Source organism: Fusarium oxysporum, chromosome IV (genome assembly GCF_013085055.1).
Source record: "Fusarium oxysporum Fo47 chromosome IV, complete sequence".
NCBI classification, from domain to species: domain Eukaryota; kingdom Fungi; phylum Ascomycota; class Sordariomycetes; order Hypocreales; family Nectriaceae; genus Fusarium; species Fusarium oxysporum.
This window is the reverse complement of record NC_072843.1, coordinates 4,573,407-4,590,962: the sequence shown is the minus strand read 5'-3', so window position 1 is coordinate 4,590,962 and position 17,556 is coordinate 4,573,407. Positions and strand designations below refer to the sequence as shown.

General features: G+C 47.6%; 6 protein-coding genes across 6 annotated transcripts; 2 read left to right on the top strand and 4 right to left on the bottom strand.

Moving 5' to 3' along the window:
- Positions 1-886: 886 nt before the first annotated feature.
- Positions 887-2,105, bottom strand: FOBCDRAFT_160195 (uncharacterized protein). Its single transcript, XM_031177933.3, has 4 exons — positions 1,969-2,105; positions 1,606-1,876; positions 1,445-1,553; positions 887-1,375 (listed from the first exon to the last, which is right to left on the bottom strand). The coding sequence occupies exons 1-4, from the start codon at positions 2,028-2,030 to the stop codon at positions 939-941; spliced, it is 879 nt and encodes a 292-aa protein (XP_031043820.2). The 5' UTR covers positions 2,031-2,105; the 3' UTR covers positions 887-938.
- A 287-nt stretch (positions 2,106-2,392) lies between these two features.
- On the bottom strand, positions 2,393-7,076 carry FOBCDRAFT_133707 (uncharacterized protein; the record flags this gene model as incomplete). Its single annotated transcript, XM_059607909.1, has 11 exons — positions 2,393-2,428; positions 2,592-2,842; positions 2,957-3,394; positions 3,429-3,484; positions 3,714-3,920; positions 3,976-4,289; positions 4,343-4,913; positions 5,074-5,087; positions 5,699-5,728; positions 5,905-6,022; positions 6,133-7,076. 11 exons carry the CDS (start codon positions 7,074-7,076, stop codon positions 2,393-2,395), a joined length of 2,979 nt encoding a protein of 992 aa, XP_059467140.1.
- A 779-nt stretch (positions 7,077-7,855) lies between these two features.
- FOBCDRAFT_239435 (amino acid/polyamine transporter I) lies at positions 7,856-9,029 on the top strand (the record flags this gene model as incomplete). Its single annotated transcript, XM_059610254.1, has 4 exons — positions 7,856-8,429; positions 8,484-8,817; positions 8,883-8,953; positions 8,995-9,029. 4 exons carry the CDS (start codon positions 7,856-7,858, stop codon positions 9,027-9,029), a joined length of 1,014 nt encoding a protein of 337 aa, XP_059467139.1.
- Positions 9,030-9,250: 221 nt separating this feature from the next.
- On the bottom strand, positions 9,251-11,405 carry FOBCDRAFT_131791 (fungal-specific transcription factor domain-containing protein; the record flags this gene model as incomplete). The annotated part of the gene is made up of 4 exons (XM_059607888.1): positions 9,251-9,435; positions 9,921-10,653; positions 10,719-11,015; positions 11,145-11,405. 4 exons carry the CDS (start codon positions 11,403-11,405, stop codon positions 9,251-9,253), a joined length of 1,476 nt encoding a protein of 491 aa, XP_059467138.1.
- A 553-nt stretch (positions 11,406-11,958) lies between these two features.
- FOBCDRAFT_200944 (uncharacterized protein) lies at positions 11,959-13,654 on the top strand (the record flags this gene model as incomplete). Its single annotated transcript, XM_054704394.1, has 3 exons — positions 11,959-12,155; positions 12,211-12,982; positions 13,034-13,654. 3 exons carry the CDS (start codon positions 11,959-11,961, stop codon positions 13,652-13,654), a joined length of 1,590 nt encoding a protein of 529 aa, XP_054560369.1.
- Positions 13,655-14,602: 948 nt separating this feature from the next.
- Positions 14,603-16,533, bottom strand: FOBCDRAFT_239433 (uncharacterized protein; the record flags this gene model as incomplete). Its single annotated transcript, XM_059610253.1, has 4 exons — positions 14,603-15,357; positions 15,418-15,718; positions 15,778-16,258; positions 16,292-16,533. 4 exons carry the CDS (start codon positions 16,531-16,533, stop codon positions 14,603-14,605), a joined length of 1,779 nt encoding a protein of 592 aa, XP_059464787.1.
- Between the last annotated feature and the right edge of the window lie 1,023 nt (positions 16,534-17,556).

Here is a 17,556-nt window from a genome sequence, read left to right as displayed (position 1 = left end):
AAAAGAAGATGACATCAAGGCTTTGGTGGATGACATTTTGGAGACTAAAGAGCAGAATTTTAGTATCTTGGTTAAATAATTGCAAGAGGACAAAAGCAAATGCGTCACACCTGTAAACATCATTTAGCCTCACAACCATAAAACAAGGTATTTGTCTAGAATGGAAATAACCTCCCTTCTAGAAGACCTTTGAGGCGCCAGAAGCCTAGATGTGTTTTAGCCTCATTAATTAGCTCTGATGTGGTCTAATCCCATCCAGGATATGACATGGAGTGCTTGGGGAGGCAAGAAAACTTGGGACCTCGACCCTAAGAGACAAAAATACTTGGGTAAATTAGCATAAGCTTAGGAGGCTCTTTGATGAGTTTATTTTGGCATTCTATATCCACGCCTGGACTTTTCTTGCCCCCTGAGGGAGTGTACCATACCTCAGCGCGAGTGCATGGTGGGGTTTATTTGTTACAGGGTATAAGGAGCTGACAAAAGATTGGATTCCTCTCCAACTTACCTCGACGGGGGAAATTCGTCAATTCACGAACGCTGAATATTCTAATATCTAGCCACCTTCTGTTACTATGTGTTTTGTTGACCTCGTCCCTCGTTGGGACAGACAAGCATTGAATTCCATAATTACTTGCCCCAAGAAGAGTAAAGCTGAAGCTGTTGATGATAAGATGAATTATGATAGGAAGAGGACGCGATGCTGCGCAAAAGCCCTCGTAGATGACGCTTCGTCCAAAAACGTCACCATCTCGAGAATGTCTTACGGCGTCCAGCTGAAAGGTATGGCTGTGCCAAGGCAAGCAGAGTATCTGGAATATGCCAATTTCACTTCCATACGAATTCCACTCGCAATCAGAGGAAGTACCGCTGAATTATTCTTCAAGTGGTATATAAAAGCGTCAAACCTCATCAACTCGCTTAAGGCATATCTAAAACTAACTATTACTCCGTTTAAACCGCGAAAAGAACCCTTTCTTCTTCTCCTTTTTATCCTCTTTCTCATCCTCATGCCTCTCCATCTCCCTTTCGGTGTCGAGTTGATTGGTATTCTGGTTCATGACATCCTGCGCCAGGTTGACTGTATCCGATCTGCCTGGATGCATCGGTTGCTGCGTTCCTGGCTCTGCTCCAGGTTCTCCTCCTTGTTCAATCTGATGTTGTTGCTGATCCTCTGGCTTCTCTTCACCCTCAAACAGGTCCTTTATCTTGCCGGGTCCAAAGACTCTCTCGTAGACAGCCAGGGTAGTACCGAACTCTTTATTCACGCCAACCTTAATAGCGTCCAGGAGCTGGAGGACGTACGTCTGGCAATTGTTCGTTATGAGGTTGTAAGTGGGCTGCCTCTCCCTGATGCTTTGGATCACTGATTCGCCTATTGCCCTAGTATCAGCATGCCATCCCTCAAGAGCTGGATGGGGTCAACCCAGAGACTTATACTCACCAGCTCGCCTTAACGCATCATCATTGAAGCGCGTCTCTCCAACTGGAAATGTCCGCCACTCGTCTCGTTCAATCTTTGCATTTGTGTAGATCACATCAAAGTTCTCATCCTGTTCCACATGAGCTCCAATCTCATTTCAAGGGCCTGGTGCTCAGACTCACCATCCATAGCTGATGAGCATAGTCACCAACGAGAACAGCCCAATGCTGCGTCGGGTCAGGATACTTGTTGATCTTCTCTGTGATCATCTTCCCCAGTCCAGTCTCTTCAGCAAACCATTTTCCGGCGAAGCCGCCGACAGGATGCCATCCAACCTCCACAGGCCGACGTGGTCCATCGACAACAGGCTGAGTTACAGGGACAACATTGGGCTGACTTCCGAGACCCACTGCATGCTTCAATGCTATTTCACCCTTATTCAAGTTCTTTTTCCTACAAGAGAAAACGTCAGCAGTCGAACTAGGGTCTAGCGGGAAGGATCGCGGAGCAGATCGAGGTGCTGCTGACGAATAAATGACGCATACAGAAAGTCTCCCACTATATCCCTCTTGCGCTCTTTCTCCTTCTCTTCGTCCGAGCCACCCATAACTCCAGAATTGGTTAGTCACTTGCAAGCAAGAGTAAAGAATTGCCAAGAGACCTGGGATTTCCGGAGTTTTAGAGAGTCTAGATAAGCAAAATTTGTGAGGCCTCGCGCGTCAGCAAAACCTGGTTCACGTGAGGCTGTGCATTCACTTGGCGGTTCTCCAATGGCAGCAAATTTCCGACGCAGCCAATCACAGACGCGGAGGTGATTCAATAGCTCAGTAATTTTAGGCCTTGGCTGCTGTTGCCCAGCGTTGATAGGCCAGTATTAAAATGGCTGGGTCAACACTAGAGCCGGGAAGTTATGTCTATGAAGAAGTAACTCTTTTTTTAATTGTTTATAAGCAATAGATACACTGGCAATCACAGGTTGTAGTAGAATTTGGCCAGATCCATGATCTAGAGTGTAGAAAACTGTGGTTCCTTAGAATCTTTGAGATCTAGTGCAGTTTCTCAAGAACTGCTCAGCTGCGTCCCAGTCGTTCGAGTCAAGCTCATGAAGATTGAAGCATCCAGATGCTGCGACTGACCGAAGAGCATCTAATTCCGTCTCGTCACTGACCAGATTCACGGCGAAACCAGAACGCCCGGCTTTGCCTGCGCGACTGACTTGACGAATGTACCGGTATGGGTCGGCATCCGGTATATCATAGTTAATGGCCATGGAGCTAGAGGGAAGATCAAGGCCCCGGGTCTTGTAGTCTTTTGTAATGAGAACCTTGGCTTGTCCAGCCTCGAAGTTCTCCAATAGCTCTTCCATCCCGCTGTCATCAGTTGCCTTGAACAAGTTCGTTATGGCGTGGCCTTCTTCTGCTAGTACACGCTGTATCTGATGCGCAGAAGACCTCATCTGCAAGTCGATGAGTCATTTGTACCCGGTGAAAAACAGAGATGGATCACTTACCTGGACAAATATGATCAACATACTTATCTGCACGACACCAGGAAGCTTGCAAATAATGTCAAGCTTCTCCTGCTCCCCGCTACATCTGAATAACAGGTGAACGATCTTGTTGGCATTCAGTTCTACCGCCTTCACCTCATGCTTCTCCCAAGTATTGGACCGGAGCATATCATTTACAAAATCTGAGGCCCGCGTTGATAGATCGGAAAGGAATAGAAATTGAGTGGTTTTCGGCGACTTTCTGGCGACTCGAATGCAAAGCTGTCTCAATGCTGAAAAATCCACAACATAATCGACGTCGTCCACGAGAAAGAACCTCACCTGAGACGTGTCGACCAGACGACGACGAATGTAGTCGAAAAGCCTACCGGGTGTAGCAACAATAACGTTTGCCTCAAGCTTTGCGGTTGGCTTGCTTGACGAAGTGACGGTCTCCACAACAAGACCATCGCAGGATCTGCCTATCTCATTGATATAGTTCTCTGTCTGGTGTACCAGTAATCGAGTTGGTACTATCACCAATGCTTGGGGCTGAGTGGTCGAACTGTAGTCTATGCGCGACAGGAGAGCAATTGCCAGTGCTGTGGTTCTGCCAGTTCCTGGAGGGTAACTCGCGATTACGTTACGAGGAGGATACGATGTGAAGGCAGAAAGTACTGATTCTTGCACCTTGGTGGGCCATTGATAATTGAGATATCGAACACCTCGTAAAACAGGCTCTGGCCTTCCGAGACAAGGCGTTAGAAGACATGAAAGCGGGTCACATGGTGCATAACTCACAGGCTGAGATTTGTAAAAGGCGTCCGGGAATAAAGATTACCTTGAGCCTCCTGGATGTCTGCGATGTGGAGGTCCTCCAAAGCTGAGCCTGTGAGACCCTGCGCTTCTTCTGCATTAGGGTGGCCGAAATCCTTGATCAAAGAGTTTTGAACAGTTGTTTCGTCAGCTTGAAGTTGGCTCCCCTGGCTCGACGTAAACACCGGTTGTCTTGAATTATTAGCAATGTGATGGACCGACCGTATCATCACATGCCAAGACTTACCTTGTCGTATCAGTTGTACTTGTCGTGACACTCTGTGTCCCTTCCACGCCGTCATCAAGATCGTCCTGGCCATATTCCTCTGAAGTGCGGGGCGTTTCGACACCAGACGTATCTGGAAACCAAGCACCTTGCGACTCAAACTTTTCGATCGCTATTTTGTAGAGACGCTTAATATTCGCAACCACGATCTTCAAGTTGTACTGGTCTCTGTCAGTAGTGCCGAACTTGCAAAGTTCTCTGTGACTAGCGTTGAGTTCTACTATCTTCGCAATATCACCGGGCAGCCCAAGACTAGCGCACTCACGGGAGACCACCTGAAGCAAGAGCATATGAGCACATACCAACCAATCTGGTTAAGATAACCTACGGTATCAGATGACCCCCAAAAGGAGACAATGTCGTACTCGAGTACTTGATGTTTCCATGACTCGATCTCAGAGAAGATGGTAGCAGTCTGCAGAGATTTGACAACATCATCTTCCGCTCTAAGCCCCAAGTCTTTTGCAATCAATACCGCCGTTTCACCAAGCTTCTGAGCAACGGTATCTTGTGGTGTTCCAAAGAATACGAGGCCGGCGGTAGCGTCCTTAATGGCGATGTAGCCTGGGTTGCTATGGGCGTTGATAAGAGCTTGCTTGATCAACAAGCCCCCCAAGTTATGACCGAGTAGTAAGATTGGCCTTTCAAGATCATCTCCTCTCTCATTGCTTATGACTTCAAGAAGATTATCGCTCTTGCTGCGAAAATCGCCAAGACCTCGGCCGTACGTAGGCGTTGCATCATATTGGTATAGAAAGATACGAGAGTCGGGAATATGTGCTGGTAGATCTTGCTGAAGCCATAGACGTCCTTTTTGACCTGATGGAGTTCTCCACGTGTCGAATGCGTGTTTCGTCTCGCCCTTTGCGGGAGAACCTAGGCCATGAACAGCAATAATGCTAACACTATTAGTTTGGTTGACATTGCCGGGTCGATTGCGTACTCTATCTTAGCAGGAGGAGCATGACCTGGGGCCGACTTTGGGTCTGGGTATAGTTGCCGGAGTGGCTATTCGCTCACATGTTAGTAACAGTATTTTACTTCAAAAAGCGGACATACCATGATGTGAACATCTGTGCTACAAGATATACCAACGGTTTATGTTTTATCTTGGCCCAAATTCTAATCTTGGAAAGAAGCTGAGAGATATCTTTGCTAAGTGCGTGTTGCGTAAGCGCCAGCCTCGTGCGGCTGATATTGCATAACATGTCCCAGCCAATCATCTCAGATGATGGCAAGACATGCATATTTACTTAATCCCTCAGATGGGCTACACACTTTTAACCCTATTAGCTGCAGGGCAACAGGCCGCAACTGCACGAGCCCCCCAGACTTGCAGCCAGAGTGTAGAAGCTACCACTCCTACCTACGGTTAAGTGCCTAAAAGCAACGAATAAAGAAGCCCACCTTGTCTATTGCTTCTCAGCCGTGAGTGGGGCTTTGCCAGGGTGTTATCCTTGCGGTTTAGGTTAGAATACGTATGAAGTCTATCTTGCAAAAACGGAGGGCGCTTTCTCGACAGGTTTCAGGGTGAGTGAAGTTAAACAGAGCTGACTTCGATGTTTTGTTTACACCCAAATTTAGTCTTGTAAGCAGGGAAGGCCGAAATAGATCAATGGACACGTGTTTGTAAAGCAATATTCAGGCATTTTTAATATTGGTAATTGTAAGGTATCCTACTTACTTTATATGCATCTCTAACCTCTTTTTTTTCCTATTACTAATTCGGACTAAGGTTTTTAATAACATTAATGCCTATGTTAGCAACCAGGGACTCATTCTGGTGATAAAATTATAGATTATTAAAGCAATATTAAATTCGGTCATTAAGATAGTAAAGGTATAATTAAAAGCTATAGTTGAATTAATAGAGTATACCAATATATTTACTTTTTGCATAGTTTTGCCCAGAAGCTGTCGTAGCTGGTCTAAGTAAGGCGTAGTAATTGGCGGAGTTACAGCTATCTGGCCAGGCTTGAGCTTATATTTCCTAGACACCATGCTTAACCTGTGGAACTTTAATTGATTGTCTTAGAATATATCTTATATATTAAATCCTGGTAAGCTGAACTGTAATACCGACGCTGCTATGGCTCGTAACTAATCTTGGTTGTGTACCTTGGGTCATAATGCATTGCCCAATATCCATCCCAGATCAATTTTGTGATAGGTCCAACCTCTCCCTTGGACTCGCCATCGAGCTTTGTAATTGGCATAATACCACCAGCCGTAGTACACAGAAAGATCTCATCAGCTACATACGCCAGGCTAGCAGGAACATCGTCGAGATAGACCAGAATTTTAGCCTTCTCGGCGACGTCGAACACTGACTGCCGTGTAATACCTTCTAAAACGCCCTTCTTTGCCGTATAAAGAGCTCCATCTTTAACGAAGACAATATTATACCCTGCCCCCTCGGTGATGTTGCCATCACCATCAGTCAGGAATGGGTATTGTGAGCCGCGATCCTGGGCTTCCAAGAGACCTCTGATCAAGTCGCCCCATTGCAAGTTCTTAATAGTTGGGTCAATTGCTCCCGGCGGAATCCGACGGACAGTGCGGGTGACGACGGCTTCTCCACCAACTGGTTGCATTTGAGGGGGCATTACCCAGATGTAGGGCATGACTAGGATGTAGATGAAATGATTCTCTGGCGCATCGCTGGTTGGCAGGGGTTCTCGAACAAACCGGAAGCCACGAGTGACAATGATCTGTACATAGGCGTCCCGAATCCCGCTCTTAGAGATCAAGTTTATAGTAGCTTGTTCAATCTCGTTTCGGGACATCGGGGGCTTGAGCCTCAGCTTGGCACAGCTCCTCTCAAGACGGTCAAGGTGGTCGTTGAAGCGAAAGAGCTTTCCATCCCACACAGCCGGGACATCGTAGGTGAGGTCGCTGTGGAGGAAACCTTGGTCGAGGACAGGAATCTTCGCGTCTAAGAGAGGTGTGATCTGGCCCTCAATGAGAGCGGCGCCGTGGGCAAGTGGGTTTTTCAACCCATCTTCAACAAGTTTAGCCTGACGCTCCTCAAAGCCTTTGAAGATTTCCTGCATGGTCGCCATAATTAAATGATGTATGTAATTAGATGCTGATAGAACTTGGTAAGATAGAAGCTTTGCTATTGACTAAAGGTTGGCGTTGGTAAACTGCTCAAGCTCTAGAGTAGGAAATACGAAGGGTGTTATACTTGTTAACCTTATTATAGTTGATTGAATACAAGCGTTATTAACATCATGCTGTGCCTACGGCGTCCGCGGTGTCCGCCGCGATTCGTGATAGCTCCTTCGGCCTTTGTCGACAACGATAATCACCAACAAGATCTCAAACGCTACATACAAGGGGGTTGATAAACACGTTTTACTCTAGAGGTTCGATAAATGGCATTGAGACCCACTGGGTATACATGGTGGGGTAGTGACGGTCGCTTAGAGACCATTTATGTGGTTACATTAGTTACATGTCTAGCCGCACTTTTTCTTATCTATCCGCGCTACCTCTTATCTATGCGCCGTTCAACGTGCGGGGTAAAAATTGTACTTGTGCTTGATTTAGCAAGTACCTGCTTGCTGTAACAAGGAGGCTGCATCTCAGCTTTCATATTGAGGTTGTTACTATGTTTCCGAATGAAAATAGTTAGTGGCACTTTGGCGTTTACTGAGATCAAAGTATTTAGTTAAATTTAATAATACTATATAACCCTTTGTCATGAAGCTCACTTGATTAATTGCTGTGTGTAACAACTCTGATAACGGCTTTCCAATACTGTCCCCTCCCAATTCGCATAGAGATAGCTACTAGTTTACGACTGTTCGCTTAGACGACCTAAGACTTGAGGAAAAGTATGGACCCACAGAGTAGTGATAAAGCCACCAAGGAGCCGCCCCGAGACCCAAGCGTCAGGATCGTGGACACAGTCCCTGAATTTGTGCTTACAAAACAAAAACTGGGTTTCCCCAGCCTGGTAGCCCTGAGCTTCAACATCTGCAACAGCTGGGCCGGGGTTTCCTCAAGCATGCAAATTGCCCTGCTCCAGGGCGGTCCTTTTGCGCTCTTATATGGCTTCTTCGTCACGACCAGCCTATATCTCTGCATCGCTTTGTCGGCAGCAGAGCTCATCAGTGTCTATCCTACTCCCAGTGGTCAATACCACTTTGCATCCATCCTCGCACCGAGGAAATTTACAAAGAGCATATCATATGTCTGCGGCTTCATATCAGTGATCAACTGGGAAATTATTGGAGCAGCAGTTACTATAATTCCTTGTATGCAGATATTAGCACTTTGGCAGTATTACCATCCTTCTTTTCAAGCAAAGCCATGGCACCAGTTTGTCATCTACGAAGCCTTCGGGTTTTTTGTTTCTCTGTATAACAATTTGATCCTCCCTAAAGCTCTCTGGACGCACAATCTTGGTTGTAAGTTTCTATAGCCTTCTTTTTTCTAACATCTTAAACCTAACTCATTTACAGTCATTCTCAACCTAACTATGTTTGTAGTTGTCACTGTCCTGCTCATTGTTCGGCCTTTCAATAAAGCACCAGATGTGTTTGTATGGAACACTTTTATCAACCTCACCGGCTGGTCTGATGGCGTATGCTTCTTGACAAGTCTTGTTACTACTTGCTTCGGATTCACTGGCCTTGATGCTTGCCTACATTTGACAGAAGATGTTAGCTCACCGAAGAGGGTGGTCCCAAGGTCAATCGTCCTCACCGTGGTCATTGGATTTATCACTACACTGCCCTACATCGTCGTCTTGCTCTATGGTATCGTCGATATGAACGCAACATTGGCAATCCAAGGGTGAGTTACTGACCCTCCATGATATCTGGTACTTGGAACCTAGTGGAGGCTAACGTATCCGATAGCTACCTTCCTTTCGAGATGTACAAGATGATATGGAGATCAGACGCAGCCGCTATCGCCATCATCGTCTCCAGTATATTTCTAACATTTTTTATCCTCAATGCTATTATGCAGACGTCTTCTCGTATGACCTGGGCGTTCGCTTGTGACAATGGGATTGTGTTCTCAAGAGTATTTGAGAGAATGCATCCAAACCTGGTGGTTCCTCTCAACGCAGCAGTCCTGAACTGGGTGGTCCTATCTCTTTGTGGTCTCTTATTCTTAGTTTCGAAAATAGGTAAGCATTGATTCAGTATTTTGGATGTATCCTGTTATTGTATACTGACCTTCGAACAGCATTTAATGCTCTATTAGGATCCATGATTGTCCTTCAGCTACTATCATTTATTATACCTCTAGTATTGCTTATCTGTAGACGTCGAGGCACTCGGTACTTACCACACGATAGGGCATTCCGTCTCCCAATGATATTAGGCTGGGTCGTGAATGTATATGCTATAATTGTCGGGTCGACCTTGTTAGTCTTTTTCCTCCTACCACCCTTCCGACCATTGACTGCACAAAACATGAGTCAGTACATCCCCTTGCGTGTCGTTCAGATTGCTAACATTAATAGACTATACCTGTGTCATTCTTGGTGTTGGTGCAGTATTCTGTTTAGCAAATTGGTTCCTCCATGCAAGACAGCATTATCATGGGCCGCAAATAGTCTTCCACGAATAGGAGGTTGTATTGAGTCGCTGAGTCTTTGTAAACCCTGCTGCTTCTTGTTCCTACCGTAGCCTGAGACTGATAGCTGTGGCAAATATTACTTGGAAGCAGGTTTCCGGTGGAGCATGCACAGCAGGTACGAGTGAGAGAAGAAGGACAATCTCACGGACATCAATTCTGAACAACTTTAAAATCGATCTATATAATAGAGAATGTAGTATCACTTTGCGAGATTGTAAGGTAAAGGCCATAAGGTCCATATATCAGAGGATCAGGGTTACCCCAAAGTCGATGGAGTAAACCAATAGTCCTTGTAACATGGTTCATACGGTATTTAGATTCTCGTAAAGCCTTTGCAAGATGTTCTTGCTGCTGTCTTTGGATAGAACAAGAACCAGAAATGACAATAGGCCACAGCAGTATTGAGGACCATTGAGAGTAGTGTAAATCAAGTCCTAAGTCTAGGATGTCATCGACATAACTCTGAAGTTGGCAGACAATCTTTGGATTTACTACGGATGACCCTTGCATGGATGCGATCAGGTATATCTTGATACCCAGCTGAAGGACCTTGGTAACTTTGCTCAGGTCACGGTTGCAGTCATCGGTTGGGAATCGCGAAACCAGATCGTTTTGAGAGAGATTCCAGTCTTTGAGGCATCGCTCCAGTTGAGTGTGTAACTCAACGCAAGCAATTGAGGGTTCGATGATTCCGGACTCTTGCTCGATCAGTCGATCACGAAATAGCAGTGATATCTGTGGTATCAGCGCAAAGAGATCATGGAGACCAGCGAACATGATCCCAAACGTGCTGTAGCTAGCCAGGCTGCTGGGTGAGGTGATGAAAGAGTCAAGGGAGAACTGGCGCTCTTGAAGCAGGCCGTACGGAGTGAGGCAGTTCACGAAGATGAGATAGGCGTATAGCTCGAGGCCAAGAACATAAAGAGTCTCTGAATCAGATCCCAAGGGTTCTGCCGGCTGACGACTTTCTATCTCGGCAATTATCTCTCGGCTCGCACCAAGATGGCGAAACATTGCTCCGTCTGTTTCTCCAGAGATAGCCTGGATTCGTGTAAAAGTCGAGATCAGCAATCAGTGCATGGCAAGGGTGACAATCCAACACCAACCTCGAAGTGACACAACATCACCAGGACAAGCAGCAACCGGGCCAGCTTGTTCACACAGGAACCTTTATGGTCCGAGACCTCGATGACGAGTTGACGAATTAACGTGCTGTAATGGTCTAGGGTTGCCTCGCCAATAGGCCCGGAGGACATGTTCCCAAAGTTCATGTGTGCTCCACTAATGACCAACACACCGTGCATTACCATGTCGTCCACTGAAGCAATGGGGATGATTTCCGAGAGAAACGGGTTCCCCTTGAGGGGCATTGGAAGCATGGAAGCCGTGGTTGTGATGTAATGCTGTAAGAGAAGAAGAGATTCTCTTTTGAGAGTACATGATCGCCTCGAATCCAAGAAAGAGCCAGAGGGCCCATTCCAAATGCTAGTTGTGTGGGCAACTTCAGATGATGATGGCGACGGACCATCTACACCGGGTGACGGCCTCTCATCTGTGCTGGCTATGGGATTCTTGGGCAGAGGCGGAGGCGTGATAGCTTTCTCGTTCACGTCTTGTGGCCAAGCGCAGTGGAGATTATTCCGACTGCAGCCGCGGCATTGTGGTTTCTCCTCGCTGCACTTCTTCTTTCGATGTCGGCAGTTAAGACAGCCGGTTCTAGACCGCTTGAATTGTCTTGACTTTCCGATGTAGGGCCTCGCAGTGCCATGGCCAATATTAGCCGACTGTGTCATGATGCTGGTCCGGCAATAAGATAGGGAAGCCGCGATGTATACTGCTGGCGTCGTCGTACGATCAGCGGGGAACCACGAAACGGAAAGCGGAAATGTTGTTGCAACGAAAGCGCGGCAAGACCTGTTTTATCTAGCCGCTCATGCAGCGCGTATTAGAGTTTACAGGATGCGGGGTTTCATATTCATGCCGCTTTACCTGATTAGGTATATGTACGCCAGGTATAATTGCTGTATTGAGATAGCACAAAGCCTCCCGCGGACCCCGAAATCCAACGCCGCGATTGTAATTGAACATCCGAGGCTAGCGCAGGTGGATAGAGGGCACGTTGCTGTTCGCCAATTGAGCTGGGGGAACATATATGAGTGTTGTGTGCTCTCTCATGACTCCTGATGACTCAGTCCAAATTGTTCATTCGTGGCTTCGGCATTGATAGTGTTAGCGGAGGTATTTCATTCCCATACTTCTTAGTCATAACTAGTTGGTCAAAACCTACATCAGTCAACAGGCCAATAGCCACCATCTCTGATCGATTCCACTTACTCGAATTTCGTCATGTTAGGCCAAGATGGACCAGGGCCCGGTCCGCAACACAGGAGGGTAATTATTATCGGAGGAGGGTTCGGGGGCGTTGCTATGGCCTGCCAACTGAAAACAAAGCTGCGCTGTACCGACTTCTGTGTACTGGAACGCCAGTCGGGCATAGGAGGCACCTGGTGGATCAACACCTACCCGGGTATAGCCTGTGACATGTACGTCGTTTCTCATAACTGTTGGGTACCTCAGACTTGCTGACAACTTTATCAGCCCTTCGCCGTTCTACTCCCTCTCATTCGCCCAGAACCCGGACTGGTCGACCTTTTTCGCGCCAGGTCGGGAAATCGGACAATACATCGAGAAAGTCGTCGATGATTTTGAACTACGAGACAATATTCACTTGAGTATGGAAGTGGTTTCGTGCAAATGGAACCCTCAAGTCCACCTTTGGGAGGTTACCTTTCGCCACCTGCTACATGGCGTCGGTGATCTCTCTGCCGCAGACCGAAAGCATATTGAAGATACGAAAGGGCCATCGTTTGTTTACTCGAGCGAGACAACGTGGACGTGCTCAGTCCTCGTCAGCGCCGTTGGAGGCCTCGTAGAGCCTGCTCCCTGGCCCGCCCACGTTCCCGGCAAGGATAAGTTTCAAGGAGATATCATACATTCAGCAAGGTGGGACTCAAACGTTGACTTCCATGGTAAGAACGTTGTTGTTGTGGGAACCGGTTGCAGTGCCGCTCAGCTTGTCCCTCGGTTGCTCTCGAGCGATTATGGGGCCAGCCATGTTACGCAGCTCATGAGAGAGCCTCCCTGGGTGCTGCCTCGCTTAACGCCTCCTTTAGGTGACAGCTTCTACAAAAGATGGAGCCCATTTCTCTGCAAATACGTGCCAGGCTACATGCGAATTTTGAGAGCTCTTGTAGCCTTGACCGCTGAACTTGACTTTGGGCTATTTGGTGCAGAGCGCTGGAGTAAGAGGAAGAGGGACAATCTTCAGAGACAACTGCTCAAACATATGAGGGAAACGGTTCCTCCCAAAGTAAGTCATTACGGCCCATTCGTAAATGTCTTGTTGACAAAAATGTGTCAGTATCATGACATATTGACACCTCACTACTCGATCGGCTGCAAGCGACGTATATATGACACAGCCTGGTTCCCTTGTTTACACGACTCCCGAATGGAGCTTACAACTCTGGCGATGAAAAGTGTTGATGAAAAAGGCGTGAATCTAGGTCTAGGTCCAAAAACCCATCCAACAGAAAAGCACCCAGGAGTTGCCCGCAGCATTCCTGCTGACATCATCATTCTTGCCAATGGATTTGCCGTCAATCGGTGGTTTCATCCTCTCGAAGTCGTGGGGAGCAGGGGAACGACCTTGCAAGAGGAGTTTGATAAGCGAGGAGGTCCACAGCTATATCGCGGAACCGCCCTTGACGGGTTTCCCAATATGTTTGTGCTCTTTGGCCCCAACAGCTTCACTGGGCATAGTAGTGTCGTGCTCGGGCTAGAAAACCAAGTGACGCAGGCTGTCAAGCTGATGCGTCCCATCCTTTCTGGCGAAGCTCAAAAGGTAGAGGTCATGAGGTCTGCTGTTGACAAGTATAATGCAGAGGTTCAGTCGGACTTGAAGAAAATGGTATGGAACGGCGGTGATTGCCACAACTGGTATGTGGATGCTGACGGTCGAAACTCCATGTCATACCCGTGAGTAAACCCAACAAGCAATATGTTACCGCGCCCCTGACTAATTTACACGCAAGATACTCCATGGCATACCAAACCATTCGTTTCATGTTTCCCACGTGGTCAGACTGGGAAGTTAGTTGGGTTGAGAAACGCCAAAGCATTCGGTGGCCTGGCCTCTTTTGTGCTTGCTTGGTCGTGGCTCTGAGTTTAGCTACCTTTTCGAGATGGTCGTCTGTAGCATTACGGTGAAGTTCCGGACAGAGTACATATGCTCTAGTTTCAACATTGCAGCACAAAAAGACGTTTGTGAAATCGCGAAGGATGACAAAAAATAAATGTTACCAGGTTAGTAGATCAGATATATGGTTGATAGTCAACAATAGCCTTTGCAATTGATCCTAGACCCGTCCCACCTAACTCGAGCTTCACAGTTACGAGGTTGGCAACGGCTGTAGCATAGATGATCTTCCCAACCCAAGTCAATCAATGAAACCAATGTGATTCTAATAGTAATCTAAGAGGTGATCTATTTTCCTTGGCCCCGCTGCGACCGCCGTAATCGCACTTTGATCAAGGTATCAAGGGATAAGCTCTATAACCAAGTCTTAACTCGCTACTTTGCTTCGCTTGAGGATCGTGGTGCATCCTGCAGCAATGGCGCATTTCGCGGGCTGGTGTAGGACCGGAAACCAGTCGGTTAAATGTTTGGCTGATGCTTAGCATATTCGTCCGGCGCGTCGTATGTATGTAGACACTCATTCTACATTGAGCATGTGCAATCGGACCCGGCAATCAGTCTCGGTAAGCTCTGATCATCGGCCTATCAAGTGCCGGTATCGCCAACCCAACTGGGCTATGACTACTAAATCTCATAATATTTATCATTCGATAAAGAGTCTAAATACTGCTAAGCTATCCAGCTCAACCCGAAGACTCAATGGAGTGCATATCAGTATGATAGATGGAATACTTAATCCGCCTGCTGTTTCTTAAGCGCTGTGATAACTTCATTAGCGCCCCGACGGCCTGAGCGAAGTGCACCCTCAATGAAACCGGTCCACTCAGCACTTGTCTCAGACCCTACAAAATGTACGTTCTGGTGAGGAGCAGCAAGAGATCGGCCAGCGTCGCTTGTCAAAACGCCGGGTGGCATGCCAGGGCATGATCCTCCCATTACCCACGGATCCTTGATCCATTCCTTCTCCAGGATGTTGATTGGCTCAGGAATTGAGCTGACAACAAGGCCATACATCTTCTTGAGCTGCTCCCATCCCAACCGTTTTCGCTCTTCTCTTGTCTTAAGAGACCACTCATGGCCGATGGAGCCAACAATGAAACCAGTGAGTGAGTACTGCTCATCCTCTTCAGAACAAGTGTCGCGTGTGAAAGAAATTGGGCCGACAGTTGTGTTCATAATGCCGGAAAGCCTGCTCTCCCGCCACCATGGCTTAGAGAAGACGAAGATAAGTTTGGAATAGTATCCAGTCAGAGTGCTGTTGGACAAGAGTAGCTTTGACGCAGGCAATGGAGGTTCAAACTGAATTTTGTGATACACAGGTGTTGGAGCTGACAGAATCACCTTCTTGCTGGTGAAGGTGAGACCGGAAAAGGTTTCCACCCTGCAGGTACCTGAGGAAGATTGGGTAACCTTTGTGACAGGAGTAGACAAGCGCACAGAGCCCGGCCGCAATCGTTGTGCGAGACGTTGAGGGAAGGCCGACATTCCTGAATGAAATTAACCGTCTGAAACTATCATACTAGTTTCGGGAATATAACATGACTTACCTTGCCGGATCCTCTGGTACTGAGCGCCGTCCTTAAGGTCAGAGATCAAGTTCTCGATCCCGGTACCTGCTTTGATGAATCTGACAAGCCACAGCGCACTGACTACGTCCGCTTCGATGCCCATGAGAGCTCTAGATATCATCTTGGCGAGGTCCCTAACAGTTGCGTCGTCTGTGGTACGCTCGATGTATTGGGAAAATGTAAGGGAGTCAAGATCCGCGGCGACTCTCTCATCCGATGGATTAACTGCATAGAGTGCACCGAAAAATTTCTCCACTTCAGGAGCCTGAGTCTCGGAAACCTGGATAATTGTTCTGGTCAGTTCCAAGGTGTGTGAGTTGAATCCTGGGAACCACCTACCGCAATCTCGCCATACGGAGCGGTAAAGGCATTTCCTTCCTTGTACTCCCATATCTCCGCACCCTCTGCCCGCTGGGTGATTAGGTCCAAGCCCAGATCCTTACTCAGCTTATACATTTCTGACTGTGAAGTGTCATTGATCCAAGCCGCTCCCATGTCAACTACTCCGCTTCCGAGGTTTGAGGCTACCTCACTTCGAGCCCTACCTCCGATGCGGTCATGAGCTTCAAGGAGGACGTATGAGAGGCCAGCCTTGTGACACTCATATGCAGCCTGGACTCCACTCATTCCTGCTCCAACAATAACAACATCGACGGACTTGATGGGCTCCGAAGGGGAGGATTCATTGGACTCCTCTTTGAGGACAGCAATGGCGTCGATCTCAAATAGGACCTCGGGCTTGAACAGCCTCGCCACCCCAATCAACGTGTTTGCCGGGATTTTGCTGCCAAAAGTCGCAGTCATCGCCTCGGTAACGGAGCTGATGTTTGAAGGGTCATAATCCACTACATACATAGTGACTTTCAAAACATCCTCAAGTCGAGCTCCGCCACTAATTACCGCCGCGGCCAAGTTTCGGAATGAGAGTTTAACTTGGTCTGCGAAGGAACTGGCAATTTGACCTGAAAGGTCAATTCCGAACTGACCAGATGTTGTGACAGTTCTTGAGTGGCTTGGTGAGATGGTGACCTGAGGGTAACCTTGGGATGGGAACGCCTCGGAGGCAAAGGGAGATGTGCGCTTGACTTCGGACATATTGGTTAATTTACGACGTGGTGCGAATGCAACAGAATTATTTCTTGGTTGATCGAGTGTAATTGAGAGATTTATGCTAAAGATAGGTGATTTGGTACTGTAATGCCAGCTAATCTTTATAGACTTTTCATGCCTTCTGATCCGTTTCTCATCTCGACGTTTCTCTCCCTATAGCTGAGGTGGTGCCCGCGGATTGCGAAGTCACCGAAATCCGATACTAAGAATAAAGTCATCGCGGCAACGGTTATCTAGCCGCTATCTTAGTGACGGCATTTCGTTTCAACTCAGCCCGTACCGCATCCCCACCGATACAGACTCCAACCTTATCTGCTTTTATTAGCTAGCGAGCGATTCTGGTTCACCGGTACACTATCACCTCCGTGTTCCCATCTTCTTGTAGGTTTCAATCGATGAGCTCATTTTACTCGTCGTGTCCGCTCGAACCGCCTGGGTCATGCCGTTCCCTCAAAAACTGAGCCGCCTTTACCCTCGCTCAAAGACAGGGTGTCTCACATGCCGCTTGCGCCGGAAAAGGTGCGGTAAGTTGCTACCCATCTGTTCCGCCTGTACTGAGAACGATCGAGAATATACCTGGCCGTCAAACTCTGTGACGACCCGAATTGGATCTAAGCAATCGCCCATGAAGAGCCCACTGACCTCTGCATCTGCTATCAATGATTGTAGCAAACAATTATCTACCAGCCCAGAGGTGAATGACCACGTATCGTCGCTTATTTCTGACTTATATGAGGAGCAGCTCGCACCATGTTTCTGTCAACCTGGGGAATACCGAGCCGAAAGCCGCCTAATTCTACCGCAAGCTAGTATTCTAGTAGGCCAATGCGAGGCGAGCAGCTTCGCCTTGCCCTTGCATCACGCTCTGGACTAACACAAGATATCGCAGCTGTCCCGCGAATCTCAACAGATGCTCTCATACTATGATGCAATCACGGCACCAATGCTGGCTGCCATGCCATCACAGAACACCAACCCGTTCTTGCAGTCAATCATGCCACTTGCCTG

Coding starts and splice junctions, on each gene's coding strand:
- FOBCDRAFT_160195 (XM_031177933.3), bottom strand. CDS start 2,030: ATGGGTGGCTCGGACGAAGAGAAGGAGAAAGAGCGCAAGAGGGATATA. Junction 1,554..1,605: donor ATGCTCATCAGCTATGGATG/GTGAGTCTGAGC, acceptor CATGTGGAACAG/GATGAGAACTTTGATGTGAT. Junction 1,376..1,444: donor TGATGCGTTAAGGCGAGCTG/GTGAGTATAAGT, acceptor CTAGGGCAATAG/GCGAATCAGTGATCCAAAGC.